The sequence below is a fragment of the Mastigoproctus giganteus genome, chromosome 4 (genome assembly GCF_048544385.1).
Source record: "Mastigoproctus giganteus isolate SK-2022 chromosome 4, ASM4854438v1, whole genome shotgun sequence".
NCBI classification, from domain to species: domain Eukaryota; kingdom Metazoa; phylum Arthropoda; class Arachnida; order Uropygi; family Thelyphonidae; genus Mastigoproctus; species Mastigoproctus giganteus.
The window spans coordinates 3,907,420-3,926,591 of NC_143578.1; the positions used below are offsets into that span (position 1 = coordinate 3,907,420).

The following is a 19,172-nucleotide window of genomic DNA, read 5'->3' on the forward strand; positions in this document are numbered from 1 at the left end:
ACAGACCAGCTTATATCTATCATAGGCTTCCTTGTCACCCCATTAATTTATATGTATCCCATACATTTTTCTTCTCTGCCTTAATAGTTCATCTGACATCCATTTAGGCCTAGACCTTGAACAATATTTCTTAGTTGATATGTAAAGCCTAGTAGCTTCCAAGATAATTTCTTTGAATGCTTCCTCATTTTGAATTTGCTGTTGGTAACATCATCAGTTGGTCCCACCGTATAGAATTTAAATACTGTCTCAGACCACCGCAGTCACCTTTACGAAAGCAAAATCCATTCCCTTTACCTCTGATGGTAGTTACCTCTTTGAGTAAATCCCAATTCGGCATATTGTGATCACTGCCACACAGTGGTTCCTTTATCTGCAGATTCTGAATGCATGAAGAATCACTACTGGTAATCAGATCAAGAGTATTACTCCCTTTAGTTGCCTCCAGAACATGCTGATTCCAATAAAACCACAAAAGCCTTGCTAGTGTGTGAGTGACCCATCCACAAATTCCAGTCAAAATCTGGGAAATTAAAATTCCCATTATAAGACTCTCTGATTTACTGGCCCACTCTATTTCCCTGTACAGTTTTTATTGTAGTCATCAGCAGTGACGGAATTAGCACTTGAGAGGCCCCAGGCGCAATTCAGTTTTGTGGCCACCCGCTCTAAATATTTTCGGTACCACTACAGTGTGCATTCTACGCGCATCTTTTTACTATAGCACTCGCTCTAGATTTGGTGTTGCGATTTTAATCATTTTGGTTGTGCAATTCTTTCATACATATTTTAACTAAATGAAAATGAAAAAAGTTTAAATGAAAAAATGACACAACTACCATCCCTCCCAGAGCTAACATTAATACATAAAATCTAGCATTCATGATAATATGTATTCTACTTCAGATTCACTTCGTTTGCATAGATATTTCATATAATATATGGGGATATTCGCATAAGAGTTTACAAACTTCTCATACTAAATTATAGTTTTATTCAGTAACGGTAATAAAGATGAGTGTAAAAATTTTAAATGAAACAATTTAATTTTTTTTGAGAACTGAGATTTCAGGCCCCTTCGATTTAAGAGGCCCCAAGGCGCGCGCCTCGTGCGCCTGCTCATCAGAGTCATTAGGCGTAATTGAACAATATTCACATATATTGTTCAAATAGGCTTATAACACACTCCTACTCTCAATTTTGATCTCCCAGTGCTTATGTCACACCCAACTGACTCGACACTGCACTATCCAGCGATGTCGACTGGCTGCACTTCCTTGAATTTTATGTATTTGTTAGCTAATAGCATAACCCTTCCTCCTTTCCTATCCTGTCTGTCATTCCTCTACACATTGTACTCCACAAATTCCAGTTCTGCATTCCTTATATCTGTGTAACACCTGGAAAAGGTACTACCGTCCTGAGCCTTTATGAAGATTACATGCTGCTGCTGTAATGACTTACGAGCCTCTGCTTATTAGCCACTGCTTGTTTAACACTATAAGCTGGAGTGTATGGCTGTGCTCTCTGAGTGAGCATAAGACATAGAAGGAAGGCAGAGGAAGCATGAGAATCCGAAAGTCTGTTGTAAGTCTTCGGCAGTTTATTCAACTGGAACTTCTTTTCTAGAAGTTTGGCCTTTAAACGTTCATTTTCTATTATTACGTTGCTAGGAATCTGTTCCATGGCAGACCATATATTCTGGATCTCCGTTGTGACTTGTTTTTTGTTAATATGATTATGTCACTTCGAGCCCCGAGAAACGGGGTACAGTTCTGTTCTCTGATGAGACAGTTTTTAGCCTAGAAAGAGATTCTAGACGTCATTTCATCTGGAGACAACGAGGAAGGCGGTACCTTCCATTCAACATCGGGAAAAGGAACACTTATATCGGAGGCGGTATTCTCGTGTGTGGGGTGGAATAATGATCAACGGCTGCACCGGTCTTGATGTTTTTTATAGAGCACCGTAACTGCTCAGAGGTACTGAGAACATTCTTCGTACCCTATCTGCGACATTTCAGGGGCGTGATTGGTTCAGAATTTATTTTCATGCAGGACAACGTCACTGAGCTCAAGTAGTGGATATTTGATTGATATTTATTACCTAAAGCGGTCTCAGCCAACCAATGGCAACCCCGCTGTCAGTTACACATAATTTAGCAGTACTCTTATATACTCCCTCTCCTGTTTGCACAAGTACAGGGAGGGAAAACACCTGCCATGATCAAAAAAGATTGATATGAACAAATTGAAAAATAATCAAATTACATAAAAAATAAAATATACATATTATTAAATTTCAGACAAAGTCCAAACTTCATTGGAAAGATCTGCATCTGTTCACAGTCTGCTGGAAAGCCAGCAGCGCTAAGAGCTGCCGAGAAGAGAAATACCAGCGCCAGGAGCTTCCGAGAGCACAAATTCCAGCACAAGGAGCTGCCGAGAACAGAAATGCCAGCACAAGGAGCTACAGTTGCAGTGGATATAGCAGACTCAAGCCTCCACGATTTCACAGAATTCTAGGTAATTCGGCATACACCATACCACATTACAAATCCAAGGCTTTCAGATGAAGAAAAGTCTTCCGCCTAAGAAATATTGCAGTTGCAAAGGCTTGGTAAGCCAAGAAGTTCTCCTGTTTATCAACTAGAATTGTCTCGCAGCCTTCTGCCATAAGATTGAGATTACTAACCCGAGATACCAATTCAATTCGTAGATCGCAGTACTCCTCACCGTTGTAAATATGTACCCACGATTCTCTTTCGCCACAATGGCAACTAGATCTTTTATTAATTCCTAAATCATGCACTTTGCATTAATCGAACTATGATCAGTCAATAAGAACATAGCTTGTAAGTTTGGGGCAAACCATTTGAATTTTATCGAGGCTGCATTTCTTAAATCTGGGAAAAAATTTTTGTGTAATCTGCCCTTTATCACAAACACTCCAACACTCTTGCCAGACTTTTACCAAAGCATCCAAAATGTCCACCTGTATATTCAGAAAAGAACAAGGAATGCCACGGCGGATGAAGTAAGCCAATGCACGATACAATAAATGCAGATCAATAGGCAATTTTCCAGTCACAATCTGCAAAGTTGGGGCCGACACAGTTCTGTATGTCAGTCTGCGCGGTAGCACAGTGGTATCGTCACCGTCCTCCCCACACCGTGTGGAAAAGGCCTAGGTTCGAATGCCGTCGATGACGCGAGGAACTTTAATGGGCTTTTTTCACTCCGTGGCTGAGTTAGTTGGTCTCAGGCGTAGATAGCAAGGTTTTTCTCCCCAGTAACTGGGGTTTTTTCGTCCAGCAAAACAGGCAAATCAACCATAGAACATACGCAATTTACAGACGCAAATACGGGTTAATGTATTTAATTACGGGTAACCCTAAAATAATAATAATAATAATTAGTTCTGTATGTCATGCGCATCCTAAGGAGCATTACTCTTTAAATGGAACTGAGGTTTCTAGTAAATACTTTTCCACTTACACGTTCAAACCAAATTGGTGCACCATGCGTTACCAGGGGGATAAATACACATTCATATAGCAAGTTCAGCGCCTTACCTTTTATTCCCCAGCCAACTCTAGTGATTCGAGTAATCATCCCAATAAATTTGCTCATCTTTTCTAATAGATAAGTAACATTTGAGTTGAAAGTCAAAGATCCATCAAACATAATGCCTAGATATTTTAATTGCCTTGCGGATTTTAGGCTCGACCCATTCATTCTAACAACAGAGGGTCTTCTACTCGAAAATTGATCCTTAAAGACCATTCTCCTTGTTTTGGTTCCTGATACAGTCAGTTTATGTAACCTACACCAGTTATTAAGTTCAAACAAAACCTGCTGTGACTTGGTTTCTAGTTGTATCCGTGTATTTCCTTAAATAAGCAACACAAGATCATCGGCATAGGCCACCATCTCTGTATGCTCGAAGTCCCTACGCAACCAGTCTTTTGGACCACATTAGTGGTCCAAAAACTTATCCTTATGGGCATCCCCTGGTCACCTCTCGTATAATAAAATCAACCTACGAATTAACAGTCACTGTACGGTGCGTGAAGTAGTTCTTTACCACCCTAAAGATCTTAGTTGAACAGCCTGCATGTCTTAACATCATAAGAACGCTGCTCCGTTGAATGGAGTTAAAAGCTCCCTCAAAGTCAATAAAGATTCCAAGGACATACTTACTGTTCGAGCCTAATATATAGTTTCGCAATGCCCGAAGCGCATCTTCTGTTCCACGACCTTGAGTAAAACCATATTGTCTGCCAGACCAGCCTAAGTTTTTTCAGTATTGTCAGTAATCCGTCTCGCCAGCATCATTTCAAACACCTTTCCTAATTCAGAGAGGAGGGCAATTGGTCGATAAGACTGGGGATCATTCTTTGGCCTAGATGGTCCCTTCAGTATCAGCTTTAATAGGGCATCCTTCCATGGTGATGGAAAGGCCCCGTCACGCAGACAGCTGTTAAAAGCTTCAAGAAGGATCCCTGGTATCAGTCGATGAGCCCGTTTAATGACCTCTCCTTCGATGAAGTCTATCCCTGGGCATTTATTGTTCCTTATGCGTTGTACTGCACCACAGAGTTCAATCAGGCATGTACCCTGTAGTAAGCAGGATTTAGCCTTTTCATCAACATCTGTTTATCATCGTCTTGCTCAGAGATGGGTTTTCCAATCAGATGATCCAGAATCGCAGACATACTTTCTCTCCAACTCGTACTTTCCTGGTCAACACCTCCAATAGAGTATGCTGTATTTCCATTATATATTTTAGTCTTGCTAGTACATAGCTTATATACAATTCCCCATGGGTTCTTATTGCCGACTGTTCTAACCAACGTTCTCCAGGCAGTTAATTTTGATTTAGATAAAGTAATGGAGGAAGAACTTGAAATTGATGATATCCAACGACTGCCGTAGCTAGCACGATTACCAGAGTTAAATCAGATCGATCATATGTGGGACGCTCTTCGTTGTTGCATTGCATGCTGACAGCCAACTTCTCGGTCACTTGGTGTTCTAAGTTCTGTGCTGGTGGAAGAATGGGATTTGTTGTCCCATAATCTTATAGACACCTTTATATCGGGCTTGGTCAGGCCCATTTAGCCGTTGGAGAGGATCATATCCCGCAACGATGTCCGGTATCCATATTTTTTAACATCTTGCTTCGACTTTTGTAATGTGACCTGTTTGGTAATTCTGATACAACCCATATAAGTGTTCCTCATACCTAACCGAAGTTTCTAGGTGTCTCCTCATTTCATTCTTATTCTATACCACCATAACAAATTTTGTGTCTCTTCATCGCAAGCTGCACGAGTTACACCACAATTTTACGTGTTCTGTTAATTTTTTCGGAGCAGTGTTTTTATAAAATTATACGTGTTCTCTTGGCGATTTGCTGGTTATGTGATGAAAAATTCAGTTTCCGGGAGAGAAAAAACCAAGCTTCCCCACTTGAGACCGAGTAACTCAGCCACGTTGTGAAAAATATCCATTAAAATTCCTCGCATTAACGGGATTTGAATTCAAATCTTTCCCACCCAGCGTAGAGAGGATGGCGATTTTGCCAACTGTGCTATACCGTATATGAGTTCTAAAACGTCAGGGAATACCCTGTAGGTGTGGCAATTACTCGTCGGACAGAGAGTAATTAGTTGTTCGAATAAACCTTCGACTAGTGTCAAAGAAGCTGGTAGTGTGAATAGAATTAAATGATTATACAAATTATTGTTAGAAAGGTTTGGGCATTTGAAACGGTTAAAGTTTTTTCTTTATTTTCCTCTTTATTATTTTTTAGCTGTTGTAAACGTTGATACAGTTAATGCGATGTTTGAAGCAGATATGAAAAAACAAATTTCTGTTTTATTTTATTTTATATTTTGTCCGTATTAATACTAATATAATGAAGTTCTAAAATTTTCACGAGTGAGGTCTTTTACTGTCATGGAATTTCCTAAATTTTGAGGGGTAAACTAAAAATCTAAAACTGAGGACGAAAATCTACAATTTTTTTGTGATTATTATTATTTTGTTTCCGGAAAATGATAAAAATATACATAGAGCTTTAGTGATTTTATTTATTATTATTTTTAAAATTTCTTCTTTTAAAGAGACTCCAGTTCTTCCAACTTTCGAACTGCAATGGTGATTCAAATACCTGCCTTGTAACCAGTAGGTGGGGCTTAAATATGATGAGAATGATGAGTGAGTTCTATTTTGTGTATGAGAGCTTACTTTGGTATTTCGAACTGTCTTTTAATAAAAATAAGTAGGCCTTTCGTGAGAAAGGCGTCATATATAGGAACTGCAGGAGTAAAAATGTGCATCTTTTGAGTATACCGTATTTCAAATTGGTATATTCATTATCAACTGTAAAATGACTTTGACACAGTTAAGGTGAGGTTTTAAATAGACATAAAAAAACAAATTTTCGCTTTTATTTTATTTTATTTTTTATAGTTTTTCAAATATGCAGGATTTTGTTAATGGGGAGTTTATTTTAGTTATAGAATTCATATGTGTAGAAATATTAGTCGTTCATTTCGCATACATGCGGAAGTAGATGAGCAAAATTTGCAAATGCATCATACACGCTTGTCTTCTACATTTCCAATGCTCACGAACTATAGTTTCCATTGCAACGTTATTGCCTACTACATCGCATATACTAGGAATCAATATTTTTTAACTTTTGAATGTCACATTATCGTAATGAAAAAGGTTACGCGTACCATGAGATTTAATTTTTTTAGCTGCTGTGTATGTTGCATTTGTTTGAAAAAGGCTGACCTTAATTTATTCTTAATTACTTTACATTCTTACCATGTATTTTTTTTTTTTTTTACAGAATCTTTGAGTGGTATATATACTTTAAAACTTCCAAATTCCAATCTTCATGTTTTCCCAGTTGTTTATATCCCCTCATGCTTCCTGTTTTTTTGTCCCATTTCATTGTGAAAATTCCCCCACACATTTGCATGCTTCCTCCATCAGTGACTTAGCCTCATATACTATCCCCCCAAACCCTGACTGCACTCTGTGACCTTGTAACTCTATGTACACAGTATGACATTTTGCTCACTGCCATTCATATATTTATTGCAATATCAAAATTGTATGACTATTTTGAAGTTGAATGTAACAGATAGTGAATATAGGGAAATTTTATTATTAGCATTAGTTGAGGCATATGATGCAAGAAAGCAAGCTTACATAGCATCAGCCAATAAAAAAAAATTAAAAAAAACCCTTCCCATTTCACCAATCTAGTCACAATGTTTGTCTAGTTCAGCCTTAAATTTATTTAAGCTATGAACTTCCACAACAACAGATGGAAGTTTGTTCCAGCAATCAACTACCCACTGGCTAAAGGCAAACTTCCACACATTTATCCTACAACTGTCTTTCCTCAATTTGAATCTATGCCACATCATGTTCTTAATCTGAGCAAGCGGAAGTATCCCATCAGTATTGAGCCTGCTTAAACCATCAAGGCTTTATACATCTCAATCAGATCACCTCGCAGGTGCCTAGTCTCCAGATGCCGCAACTTAAGCTTCTCATGGTAAGAGAACCCTTTGTTTCTCTCAGCAATCTTATTGCCCTTCTCTGTACTCATTCTAGCAACTCTACATCCTTCCTAAAATGAGGCCTCCAGATCTGTACGCAGTACTCAAGGTTTGGCCTGACCATTGCCTTATACAAAGGTATAATCACCTCCTTGTTTCTGCTAGCAAAATTGCTATATGTCATTGACTAAACTCCATGACCTGCTCTGGCTGCCCGTCTGCACTGCTCAGAGAACTTCATATCTGACTGCACAATTACTCCCAGGTCTTTTCCATTCTCAATCTCCCTGAGTGTAGTACCACACAGTTGGTATGTTTCTCTTGGGTTATTGCTACCCATATGCAGTACATTGCATTTGTCAATATTAAACTTCAGTTGCCACTTTTCAGCCCATCTGCCTAACTTTTCTAGATCTTGTTGCAGTATTCTGACATTCTGATTTATCTACAGATACTAAAGAAAAAATCAGTTCAAACCTTAGGTTATCTGATCTTTAACTGAAACTTTAGGACATCTATGGGGTCCCATTCACTCATCAATCTTTTTGGGAAGTCAGTTTTACCAAATTATTTTTAGATTGAGCCGAGTTAATGCTAAAAAACATAAATAAATTAAGCTTTTGTGGTATCAGCCAAAACAACAACAACAACAAAAAAAAAAAATAATAAATAATAATAGATAAATAAATAATAATAGATAAATAAATAAATATTAACTTACCCATTCAATCCAAATCTGGGCTCATGTTTCTCAACCTCCAGACGGTACCCTGGAGGTTGAGAAACATAAGCCATCATGCCAACTAAGCTGCCTCTTTGGCAGCTTAGTTGGCATGATGTTACAGTGTGCTATATGTTTTTACAGATATCTGCTCAGTTATCATCAGTGATTGGAGGAATTCTTAAAATCCTCTTCAATCAAGTTAAGTTGAGGGTGTAAGATTTTCCCTCCCATCAAGTTGTTTTTGGTTTTTTAGCCTACACAATATATAGATCAACTTGTGAATTCACACACCTCTACAGAGAATACATTATGCACATATTATGCACATATTCTTGGGGGGTACAAAGACAAATAGATTAACAGTAGCCACTGGCAGAGGTGAAAGAGATTCTTGCACTGCTTCTATTGGAATGAGCAGAAGCCTGACAAACAAGATTCAGGATATTTCAGAGACTGCTGGGAGTCATTGCGGTACAAGTAAACACATGGGTTGTGTTAGGGTAGCTAAGAATAGAAATAGGTGCATGTATACTTGCGTGTACACCAATGCTAGGAGTTTAGTAAATAAATTAGATGAATTTCAGGTATTGCTCAAAACATCAAAGGCACATATTGTTGGGATATCAGAGACTTGGTGTCACACAGTTATAAGGAATGCAGAACTGGAATTTGGGGAGTACAACGTCTACAGAAAAGATAGACTGGATAGGAAGGGAGGAGGGGTTATGCTATTAGTTAAGAAATACATAAAATCCAAGGAAGTGAAGCCAGTGGACATCGCTGGACAGTGCAGTGTCGAGTCAGTTTGGTGTGACATAAGCATTGGGAGATCAAAATTGAGAGTAGGAGTGTGCTTTTGGAAGCCCAGCCACATTTTCGAGACATTTCTGAATCAAAAATGGGGAGAGTTTACTCAATGGTTGGTCTGTGGAGGAATGTAATATTAAGAAGAGAGGAGCAGAAAAATCTGTCCCTTCTTTTTTTTGTCTCTTAGCATGGGATTTATTCAAATTATCATGGTCGTCATGTCTACTTGAATCTGGATCAAGAGATCCATAGTAGGACTGTTTTGTGTTGTCCATAGTTGCTCCTTTTAGTCCCGGGAGAGTGGATTTCTCCTCCCAGGCTTCCAGCCCCACCACGTGGAGGCAGGAGCGGTGCCACCAGTGACCAAGCGATAAGGTTGTTAGTGTTAGTGCGTTAGTAGATTAGTTTTATATACAAGAAGAAAGGTGGCTTTCCTTTCTGTTGAGTAAGCTGACTTCTTTACTTTAGAAGAGCAAAATTATATAACTTTGGAAATTAGAAACTAACGTTCAACTACAATCAATCGCTCTTTTAAGAAATTCGCTTTCAAATCACTATAGAATCGCTTTAGTCACTCGCTTGGCACTCGGGGCCAAAATTGAGAGTAGGAGTGTGCTATAGGCCTAATGACTCTGATGAGTATAATAAGAAACTGTACAAGGAAATAGAGTGGGGCAGTAAATCAGAGAGTCTTATAATGGGGGATTTTAATTTCCCAGATATTGACTGGAATTTGTGGGTTGGTCACTCACACACTAGCAAGGCTTTTGTGGATTTATTCGATGATTGTTTTCTACATCAGCATCTTTGGGAGGCAACTAGAGGAAGTAATACTCTTGATCTGATTATCAGTATTGATTCTTCATGCATTAAGAATCTGCAGATAAATGAACCACTAGGTGGCAGTGATCACAGTGTGCTGAAGTGGGATTTACTCAAAGAGGTAACTACCATCAGGGGTAAAGGGAAGGGTTATTGCTTTTGTAAAGGCGACTACGATGGTAGGAGACAGTATTTAAATTCTATACAGTGGGACCAACTGATGATGTTACCAACAGCAAATTCAAAATGGGAAGCGTTCAAAGAACTTATCTTGGAAGCTACTAGGCTGTACATACCAAGTAAGAAATATTGTTCATGGTTTAGGCCTAAATGGATGTCAGATGAACTAATGAGACATATGGCAGAGAAGAAAAATGCATGGGATACATATAAATTAACACGTGACACAGAAGCCTATGATAGATATAAGTTGATCTGTAACCAAGTTACAAAGGAGGTTAGGCAGGCAAAGGCAGATTACGAGAAATCTTTGGCAAAGGAGGCAAAGAAAAACAGTAAAGAGTTCTTTTCTTATGTAAACTCTAGAAGGAAGGGGATGAATCAGATTGGTTCACTTGATATCGATGGGTCAACTGTTGATGATCCTGCTCAGGTAGCTAACAAACTAAATGAATATTTTTCATCGACATTCACACATGAGGAGTTATTCGGCGTGGAGAATGCCAGAGGTGTATTCAACTCTGGCAGTAAACTAGATAATCTTGTAATAACTGAGAGTAAAGTGGAGGAGAAATTGTTGAAGATAAACACAAGTATGGCACCCGGAGTGGATATGATCTATCCAATTATATTAAAGGAGGCAGCAGAGGAAGCAAGCAAACCCTTAGCCATAATTATGACAGCTTCCTTGGACTCACGGAAGGTACCCATAGACTGGAGATGTGCAAATGTGACCCCAATTCACAAAGGAGGATCAAAGGCTGACACAAGTAATTATAGACCTGTGAGTTTTACTTCTGTTCCAGGAAAATTAATGTAGGCACTGGTTAAAGAAGAACTGCAGGATCATCTAGACAAGACTTCAGTTATAGCTTGGACACAGCATGGTTTTGTTAAGGGGAAGTCTTGCCTGACCAATTTGATTGGATACTATGATGCAGTCACAAAAGAACTGGATGCAGGGAATAACTTTGATATTATATACTTGGATCTTAGAAAGGCTTTTGATACTGTTGCACATGGAAGACTGCTGCACAAATTGGAGTAGTGTGGCATTGGAGGCAAATTGCTGCTATGGATAAAGAGGTGGTTCAGGGGGAGAAAACAAAGTGGTAATCAATGGACACTGCTTATCGTGGACTAATGTTATTAGTGTAGTCCCTCAGGGTTCAGTGTTGGGTCCATTATTGTTTTCTGTATTTATAAATAATATTGATGATGGTATATCAAGCTTAATGTCAAGATACTGCCATGGGGGATGTCTTTGTGTGTGCGCGATGCAAGGAGTGTATCGATATCAGGCAACAACTCAGCGTTCTTGTGGGCCTATATGAGAGCTTGAAGGACAGGGTGGATGCCCTCGAAGAAACTAAATTGAGGGGCCCATCAAGCTCTCAGCTGCCCACATCAACGCCAGAGCTTGCACTTGGGCATCACGTGACACAGAGGCAACCCCCAAGGCAGAATGCGCTGGTCCCGAAGGAACTAGTAGTTGTTGGTGACTCTATTGTCAGGGAAACGGGGAACATGCTTTGTAAAAAGGATAGGTGGAACAGGACCAGGGTATGTCTGCCAGTCGCAAAGGTTGATGACGTTGTAGAGCGAATATAGTGTGCTACCTTGAACTCCTCTAAAGGGGTAATATCTGAATGGGATCTTCTAAATGTATCAGAGGATGAACTTGTCTCTGAATTAAGCAATCAAAATGTAGTCCAGGCAAAAAGAATTGTCATCAAAAAAGATGGAGAGCCTGTCCCTACACGAACAGTCATTGACATTTAAGTCACCAAATCTCCCCACAACTATAAAAGCTGGATATCTCAGATGCCATGTTCGACCGTACATTCCCAACCCAGTCCGGTGCTTTAAGTGCCAAAAATTCGGTCATTCGCAAACCGTGTGCAGAGGTATAGTCACTTGTGCTTCTTGTGGTTCAAAAGAACAAACACATACAGACTGCAATAATGAAACCCAAAACTGTCCTAACTGCCATGGAAATCATTCTGCCTTCTCTAAGGACTGTATCCAATGGAAAAGAGAGAAGAACATTCAGAAGTATAAAATAGAGAACAAAGTGTCATATCAAGAGGCAAAGAAACACTTGCAATCCCTACTAAATCATCTACATACGCCTCAGTTACTAAACAGCTATGCACAATATCAACTCAGACTGACTGCTCTGTCCCTCCAAATATCTCTATATCTGGTTGGGCAAAATCATTACTTACTTCATTAAAAGAACCATCTCCCTCAAAATATGCAACCCAAGAAGTAAATACGCCGGTAACAATACCTCCAGATAAGAATACGAATCAGCAACCAAAAGTACAAACTAAGAGCGCTGAAAGAACTGATACACACACATTCAGATCTGATACCATGGACACTGATGAAAAAAGCAGATGAAGATGACACATTTCTTGAAATTCATCCAGAAGGTGACATTGACACAAGCAGACCAGTCTTCTCAAAGAAGGATAAAGGAAAAATAGACAGGCGTAAGCAAACTACCTCACGGAAGTCAGCAGACACTAGCTAAAACCAAACAATGGATACAGTTATACAATGGAATTGTTGTGGGCTCCGTGCTAACCTTGACGACTTTTACGATCTCCTATCTGAATACAAGCCTGTTGCAGTATGCATTCAAGAAACAAATCTCACAAATGCAATATCTATGAAAATTAAGCATTACAATATGTATAGAAAAGATAGAAACTCATCTATTTTAGCTCATGGAGGAGTAGCACTCATAGTGAATTCTTCGGTACCCTCTAGACCTATATCCCTGCAAACTTCTTTAGAGGCAATTGCTGTCCGTGTCACCTTCGGAATCACAATAACATTAGTTTCATTGTATCTATCACCAAATCATACATACACTTTTGCTGATTTAGATAATTTAGTAATGCAAATACCTGCTCTCTTTTGTATTATGGGTGACTGGAATGGCCATCACCCGCTATGGGGTTCTCAACATCTTGACTCCAGAGGACAGATAATTGAAAAAATTTTAGACAAACATAACCTGACAATTTTAAACACTGGTGCTCACACATATGTGCATTTACCATCTGGCTCAACCTTTGCTATTGATCTTTCTATATGCTCTCCAGTGATATTTCCTCTCATAGACTGGACCGTTACTAATAACCCTCGCGGTAGCGATCACTTTCCTATCATCTGTACTTTCTGTATAAGTTCTACTCCTCAGAGTAACATTAGGACAACTTGGAAGTTTACTAAGGCGAACTGGATTAAATACCAAGAAATAGCTTACTTAGATGCTATCTTCATAGCAACCCACACAATTGACTCTGCAGTAAGCTACATTACAGATACAATAATGAAAGCATCCGAGACTGCTATACCAAAATCATCATCCAAAATCCGGCTTCATCCAAAAATGTGGTGGAACGAAGCATGCAACAGCGCTAAAAAAGAAAGGAACAAATATTGGAATATTTTTCGAAAACATCCAACCACAGCTAACCTCCTACAGTTTAAGAGAGTCAGAGCTAAAGCTCGTCATATAAGACGGGAGAGTAAAAAAGAAGCATGGGCGCATTATGCCTCCACCATAAACAGATCCACGGATACTTCCACAATATGGAAAAAAATCAAAAGAATTAATGGTAAATACTCGCAGACAACTTCTCCTATTCTACTTGTGAAAGGGAAAGAAATCTCTGAACCTACAGAAATTGCCAATGCCTTAGGTACTACGTTTGAAACGCTTTCAGCTGTTGCCACATATGAACCTGCATTTCAATCACTAAAATCCCAGACAGAAAAATACAAACTAAATTTTAATACTGTCATCCTTCATTCTTATAATCTGCCTCTGACCATGAATGAATTGCGTAATGCACTTGCACGAGTGAAAAACAGTGCTCCAGGTCCCGACGGGATTTATTACACCATGATCTGTCATTTAAATGAGGAATCATTAACTGTACTCCTACAACTTTATAACAGAATTTACTTAGAAGAGTATTACCCCCGCTAGCTGGTGCCATTCTTATGTGCTAGCCTTCCCGAAACCAGGGAAAGACCACACGGATCCCAAAAATTACCATCCTATTTCTCTAACCAGTTGTCTGGGAAAAACATTGGAAAAAATAATTAACGCCAGACTGACATGGTTTTTAGAGACTCAAAACATTCTAAGCCCAAGTCAGTATGGTTTCCGGAGAAAAAGATGTACGCTTGATCTCATTATCAAGGCCGAAACAAATATCCGGAACGCGTTCCTGAGAAATGAATACCTAGTCATGATATCTGTTGACATTGAAAAAGCCTTTGATACAACTTGGCGATACGGAATTCTTCAGGACTTGCATAAATGTGGACTTCGGGGTCATCTCCCAAAATTTATTAAGAACTTTCTAGGCAATAGATCCTTTCAAGTCCGATTCCACTCTTCATTATCTCGAGCATATGTACAAGAAGAGGGAGTTCCCCAAGGATCAGTGTTGAGCGCCACACTCTTTGCCATTAGGATTGATTCTATTACCAAGTGCATACCTAACACAGTTGACGCATACTTGTACGCTGACAATCTTGCCATGTCATGTCATTCTAAAAACATGAGACTTATTGAAAGACAACTACAAGGCACCATTAACAAAATAGTCTCTTGGGCTAAGAACAACGGATATCGGCTTTCAAAACCAAAAACGACTGCTGTGCACTTCCGTCGCAAACGTTCTTTACATCCGGATCCAGACCTTCATTTGGATTCTCATTGTATTACTTTCCAACCTAGTATTAGATTTCTTGGTGTAATATTTGATAAAAAATTAAACTTCCTGGAACATATAAAACATATTCGTACAAGTTGTCTTAGAAAACTAAATATTCTCAGAGTAATTTCTTCTATGTCATGGGGTGCAGATCGTTACGTGTTGTTACATCTATATCGCTCACTGATCAGATCCCGGTTAGACTATGGGTCTCCTGCATATGATTCAGCCAGGCCAAGTGTATTGAAATGGCTCGATCCTGTACATCACAGTGCATTAAGAGTTGCACTGGGGGCTTTTCGCACATCGCCAATCTTAAGCCTCTATACCGAAGCCTATGAACCACCGTTACACCTTAGGCGAGAAACTCTACTACTAAATTATGCAGCTAAAATCAGCAGTCTCCCACATCATCCCATGTGGCAATGCCTCTTCACGCCAAAATGGAGAGAAATCTATCAAACTAAATGGTGTTACAACAAACCATCTGGCATTAGGCTTCAAGCTTTGATCACAAGCTGGGGCCTGAAGTTCTCTAACACGCTCCAGGATACTAGCACTGAAACCCAGCCATGGCTGTCCATGGCTCCAGTACATATTGATAGACTTTTTCAGCAATGGGGAAAGAATAACATTCCCGATATCAACATTAGACAAATACATATGGCTCACTCCACCGAGTTTAGCAGCTTCATTCAGCTATACACAGATGGATCCGAAAATGGTAATAAAGTTGGTACAGCTGTAGTACTACCAAATTGCACCATCTCCAGACAGCTTCCACCAGAATGCAGTATTTATACCTCAGAGCTATATGGTATTCTACTAGCCCTAGAGAATATAAAAGAAGCCTCATACGCTAAATCCATCATATATACAGATTCGTTGAGTGCTGTTAATGCTCTACAGGGTAAATCCTTCCCTAGTCATCCTCTGATACAGAAAATTTTAGCTCAGTTATCAGCACTTCATGGACGTGGACAGCCCGTAATATTTTGCTGGATCCCTGGACACGTTGGAATCCAAGGAAACGAGCAGGCAGATTTAGCTGCTAAAATTGCTACAAATGTGATGCCATCTAATTTCAGGACTCCTTATAGTGATCATAAGTCCTTTCTCAAACAGACATATAAAGAAGTATGGACACGCATGTGGAAAGATCAGAAAAATAATAAACTTTTTGAAATCAAGAGAGAACCTAAACAGTGGCAATCCAGCATGAGATGAAACAGAAAGGAAGAAACTATTCTAGCCAGATTACGCATTGGTCATACTTTCCTCACCCATAGCTATCTATTAACAAACAGTGATCCTCCACAATGCAGTAATTGTTTATGCCCACTAACAGTAAAGCATATCATCATAGAATGCCCGCAATATCAAAAAGAACGGAAAACAGCTTTTTCCTCTAATTTTCATAATTACAATAATTTAACACTACAGTGTGTCCTAGGAGATCGAGAGAACATGGATAACATTTTTCTTTTTCTAAAATTTATTAATAAATATCACCTTATCTGAACCACTATCTCCTGTAAGAAAAGCGAAGGAAATATCAGTAATTAGTGCAGACAGTAATTAGTGCATTATAGCCTAAGTTGCTGATGCACCAATAAATTTAACAAACAACAACAACAACTCTCAATTTTGATCTCCCAATGCTTATGTCAAGCCAAACTGACTTGACATTGCACTGTCCAGCGATGTTGATTGGCCTCACTTCCTTGGATTTTGTGTTTCTTAACTAATAGCATAACCCCTCCTCCCTTCCTATCCTGTCTATCCTTTCTGTAGACATTGTACTCCCGAAATTCCAGTTCTGCATTCCTTATATCTGTGTGACACCACGTCTCTGATATCCCAACAATATCTGCCTTTGATGCTTTGAGCAATACCTCAAATATTCATCAAATTTATTTACCAAACTCCTAGCATTGGTGTACTCGCAAGTATACATGCACCTGTTCCTATTCTTAGCTACCCTAACACAACCCATGTGTTTACTTGTACTGCAATGACTCCCAGCAGTCTCTGAAACATCCTGCATCTTGTTTTCCAGGCTTCTTCTTATTCCAATAGAAGCAGTGCTAGAATCACTTTCACCTCTGCCAGTGGCTACTGTTAATCTATTAGTCCTTGTAACCCCCAAAGCTAGCAGTTTTCTGACCCACCTAACACTGCCTCAATAGCATCAGCAAATATTCAGTTGTTTCTGATTTTCATAGAGGGCATTGATGATGGAGAGAAGGCTTGATGTCAAAATTTGCAGACAATGTAGAAAAGTGGCAGCTATGTTTTAATGCAAGGTCTTACACTTGGGGAATGGCAACCCCAGAATAAATTATACACTTTATGTGGCTTAATTAAAAATAGTAGATGAAGAATGGGACTGGGAGTTATAATACAGGCATATGTGAAGTTTTCTGAGCAGTGTAAACAGGCAGCCAGGAAAGTACATGGTGTTTTATTGATGATTTATCAAACATTATCCAGCAGAGATATGAGGTCATAGTCCCACTGTATAAGGTAATTGTAAGATCATTTGGAATAGTGTTCAAGTATAGAGACCTCATCTGAAAAAAGACTGAGTTTTTGAAAAGGTCCAAGGACTGGCGACTTGCATGGTGAGATTGGCAAAAAGGCGACCATGTGAGGAAAGACTGAATATGTGGGCTACAGAGCTTGGCAACTTGGCACTTCTGAGGTTACCTGACTGAGTTTTATAAGACTCTGTGAGGGGTTAATAAAATTAATGAAGGCAGAATTTTCAGTGTTATAGAGAATTACAGAACTTTGTGGCCTAAATTCAAATTACAGGGGAAGAGCTTTAGACTAGATTATAGGAAGTTTTCTTTTAGCCAATAAGTTGTTGATTGCTTGAACAGGTAGTTTAGGATGACAGTTTGAATAAATTCAAAGATCAACTGGATAGTTGTGATCAACTGAGGTGGGAAGCAAGTAATTTGTATTTTCTTATGTCAGCCAGTGCAGTAAGAATCCTGTGGCTATTACTATAAACATAATTAATTTATTTTTGTTTACTTTGCAACTGTCTGTTTACAACTTAAATTTGATCGTGTGTGTCTGTCATCTAAGAAAGGTTCTTACACCATGCAGATGCTTAATTTACAGAATCCCAGTCATTTTTGGTAAAAATATCCTTTTTTGGCTGTTGTACTTCTCTAGGTACTTCTCTGAACCCCTTCCAACAGAGTTATGTCCTTCATAAAATTAAGTTTCCAAACCTGTATACAGTTTTTAATGTGTGACCTAACCTAACCCTTACACAATATGATAATCACCTGTTTGTTCCTGGTGGAAAAGTTCCTATATATCATTGACAGAAGTGCATGTGCTGTTCAAGCAGCCTGTTTACACTTCTCAAGGAATTTTATGTGAGATGTTATTTTCTAGGTCCTGTGAGAGTATAAATTTAACTGTAGGACTTTTTCCATAAACTACCTTCAAGTTTGGCCCTTCCCAGATGCAGTATATTAGTAATGGCAAATGATGTGCTTATATAGCATCAGCAGGAAAAAAAAAAAAAAAACATTTTCCATATCACCTGCCATACTCTCTAACAGTTTGTCTAGTTCTTCCTTGATTTTATTCAAACTACCTACTTCTACAACACCAGTTTGTTCCAACAGTCAGCTACCCACTGGCTGAAAGCAGACTTCTACACTTCTGTCTACAACCATCCTTCCTCATTTATATGCTCCTCCAACCTGCACCCACTCCAACAGATCCACATGCTTCTGCAAATGAGGCCTACAGACCTGTGTGCAGTACTCAAGATTTAGCCTAACCATTATACAATGTGATGATCACCTCCTTAACTACATTGGCAAAATTCCTGAATATCATGATTTTTCCTCTTGCCCAGATGGGTAAGAAGAAAAATCATGAAAGGACATAAATTGAAATTTATGAATTTGTCCTTTCATGAACATAAATGAAAGGAAATAAATTCATAAATTCCACCTGAGAGGACATAAATTGAAATTTATGAATTTGTCCTTTCATGAACATAAATGAAAGGTCATAAATTCTGCCCGAGAGGACATATTCAATTTGAGGAAAGACAGTTGTAGAATAGATGTGTGGAAATTTGCCTTTAGCTAGCCAGTGGTTGATTTCTAGAACAAACTTCCATCTGTTGTTGTAGAAGTTTGACAGCTTAAATAAATTCAAGGCAGAACTAGACAGACATTTGGAGCGAATGGATGGATGAAATGGATAGGCTTTTTTTTTTTTTTTTTTTTTTAAGCTGATGCAGTGTAAGCTTGCTTTCTTACACCATATG

At 38.9% G+C, this 19,172-nt stretch overlaps 1 protein-coding gene across 1 annotated transcript in view; it reads left to right on the plus strand.

The window, feature by feature from the left end:
• Positions 1–6,138: 6,138 nt before the first annotated feature.
• Positions 6,139–19,172, plus strand: part of LOC150086344 (uncharacterized) — a 70,912-nt gene continuing 57,878 nt past the window's right edge. The window contains exon 1 of the mRNA XM_090371317.1: positions 6,139–6,416. Within this exon, the coding sequence (XP_090227443.1) occupies positions 6,397–6,416 (20 nt within the window). The 5' untranslated portion in view covers positions 6,139–6,396. The remainder of the gene's footprint in view (positions 6,417–19,172) is intronic.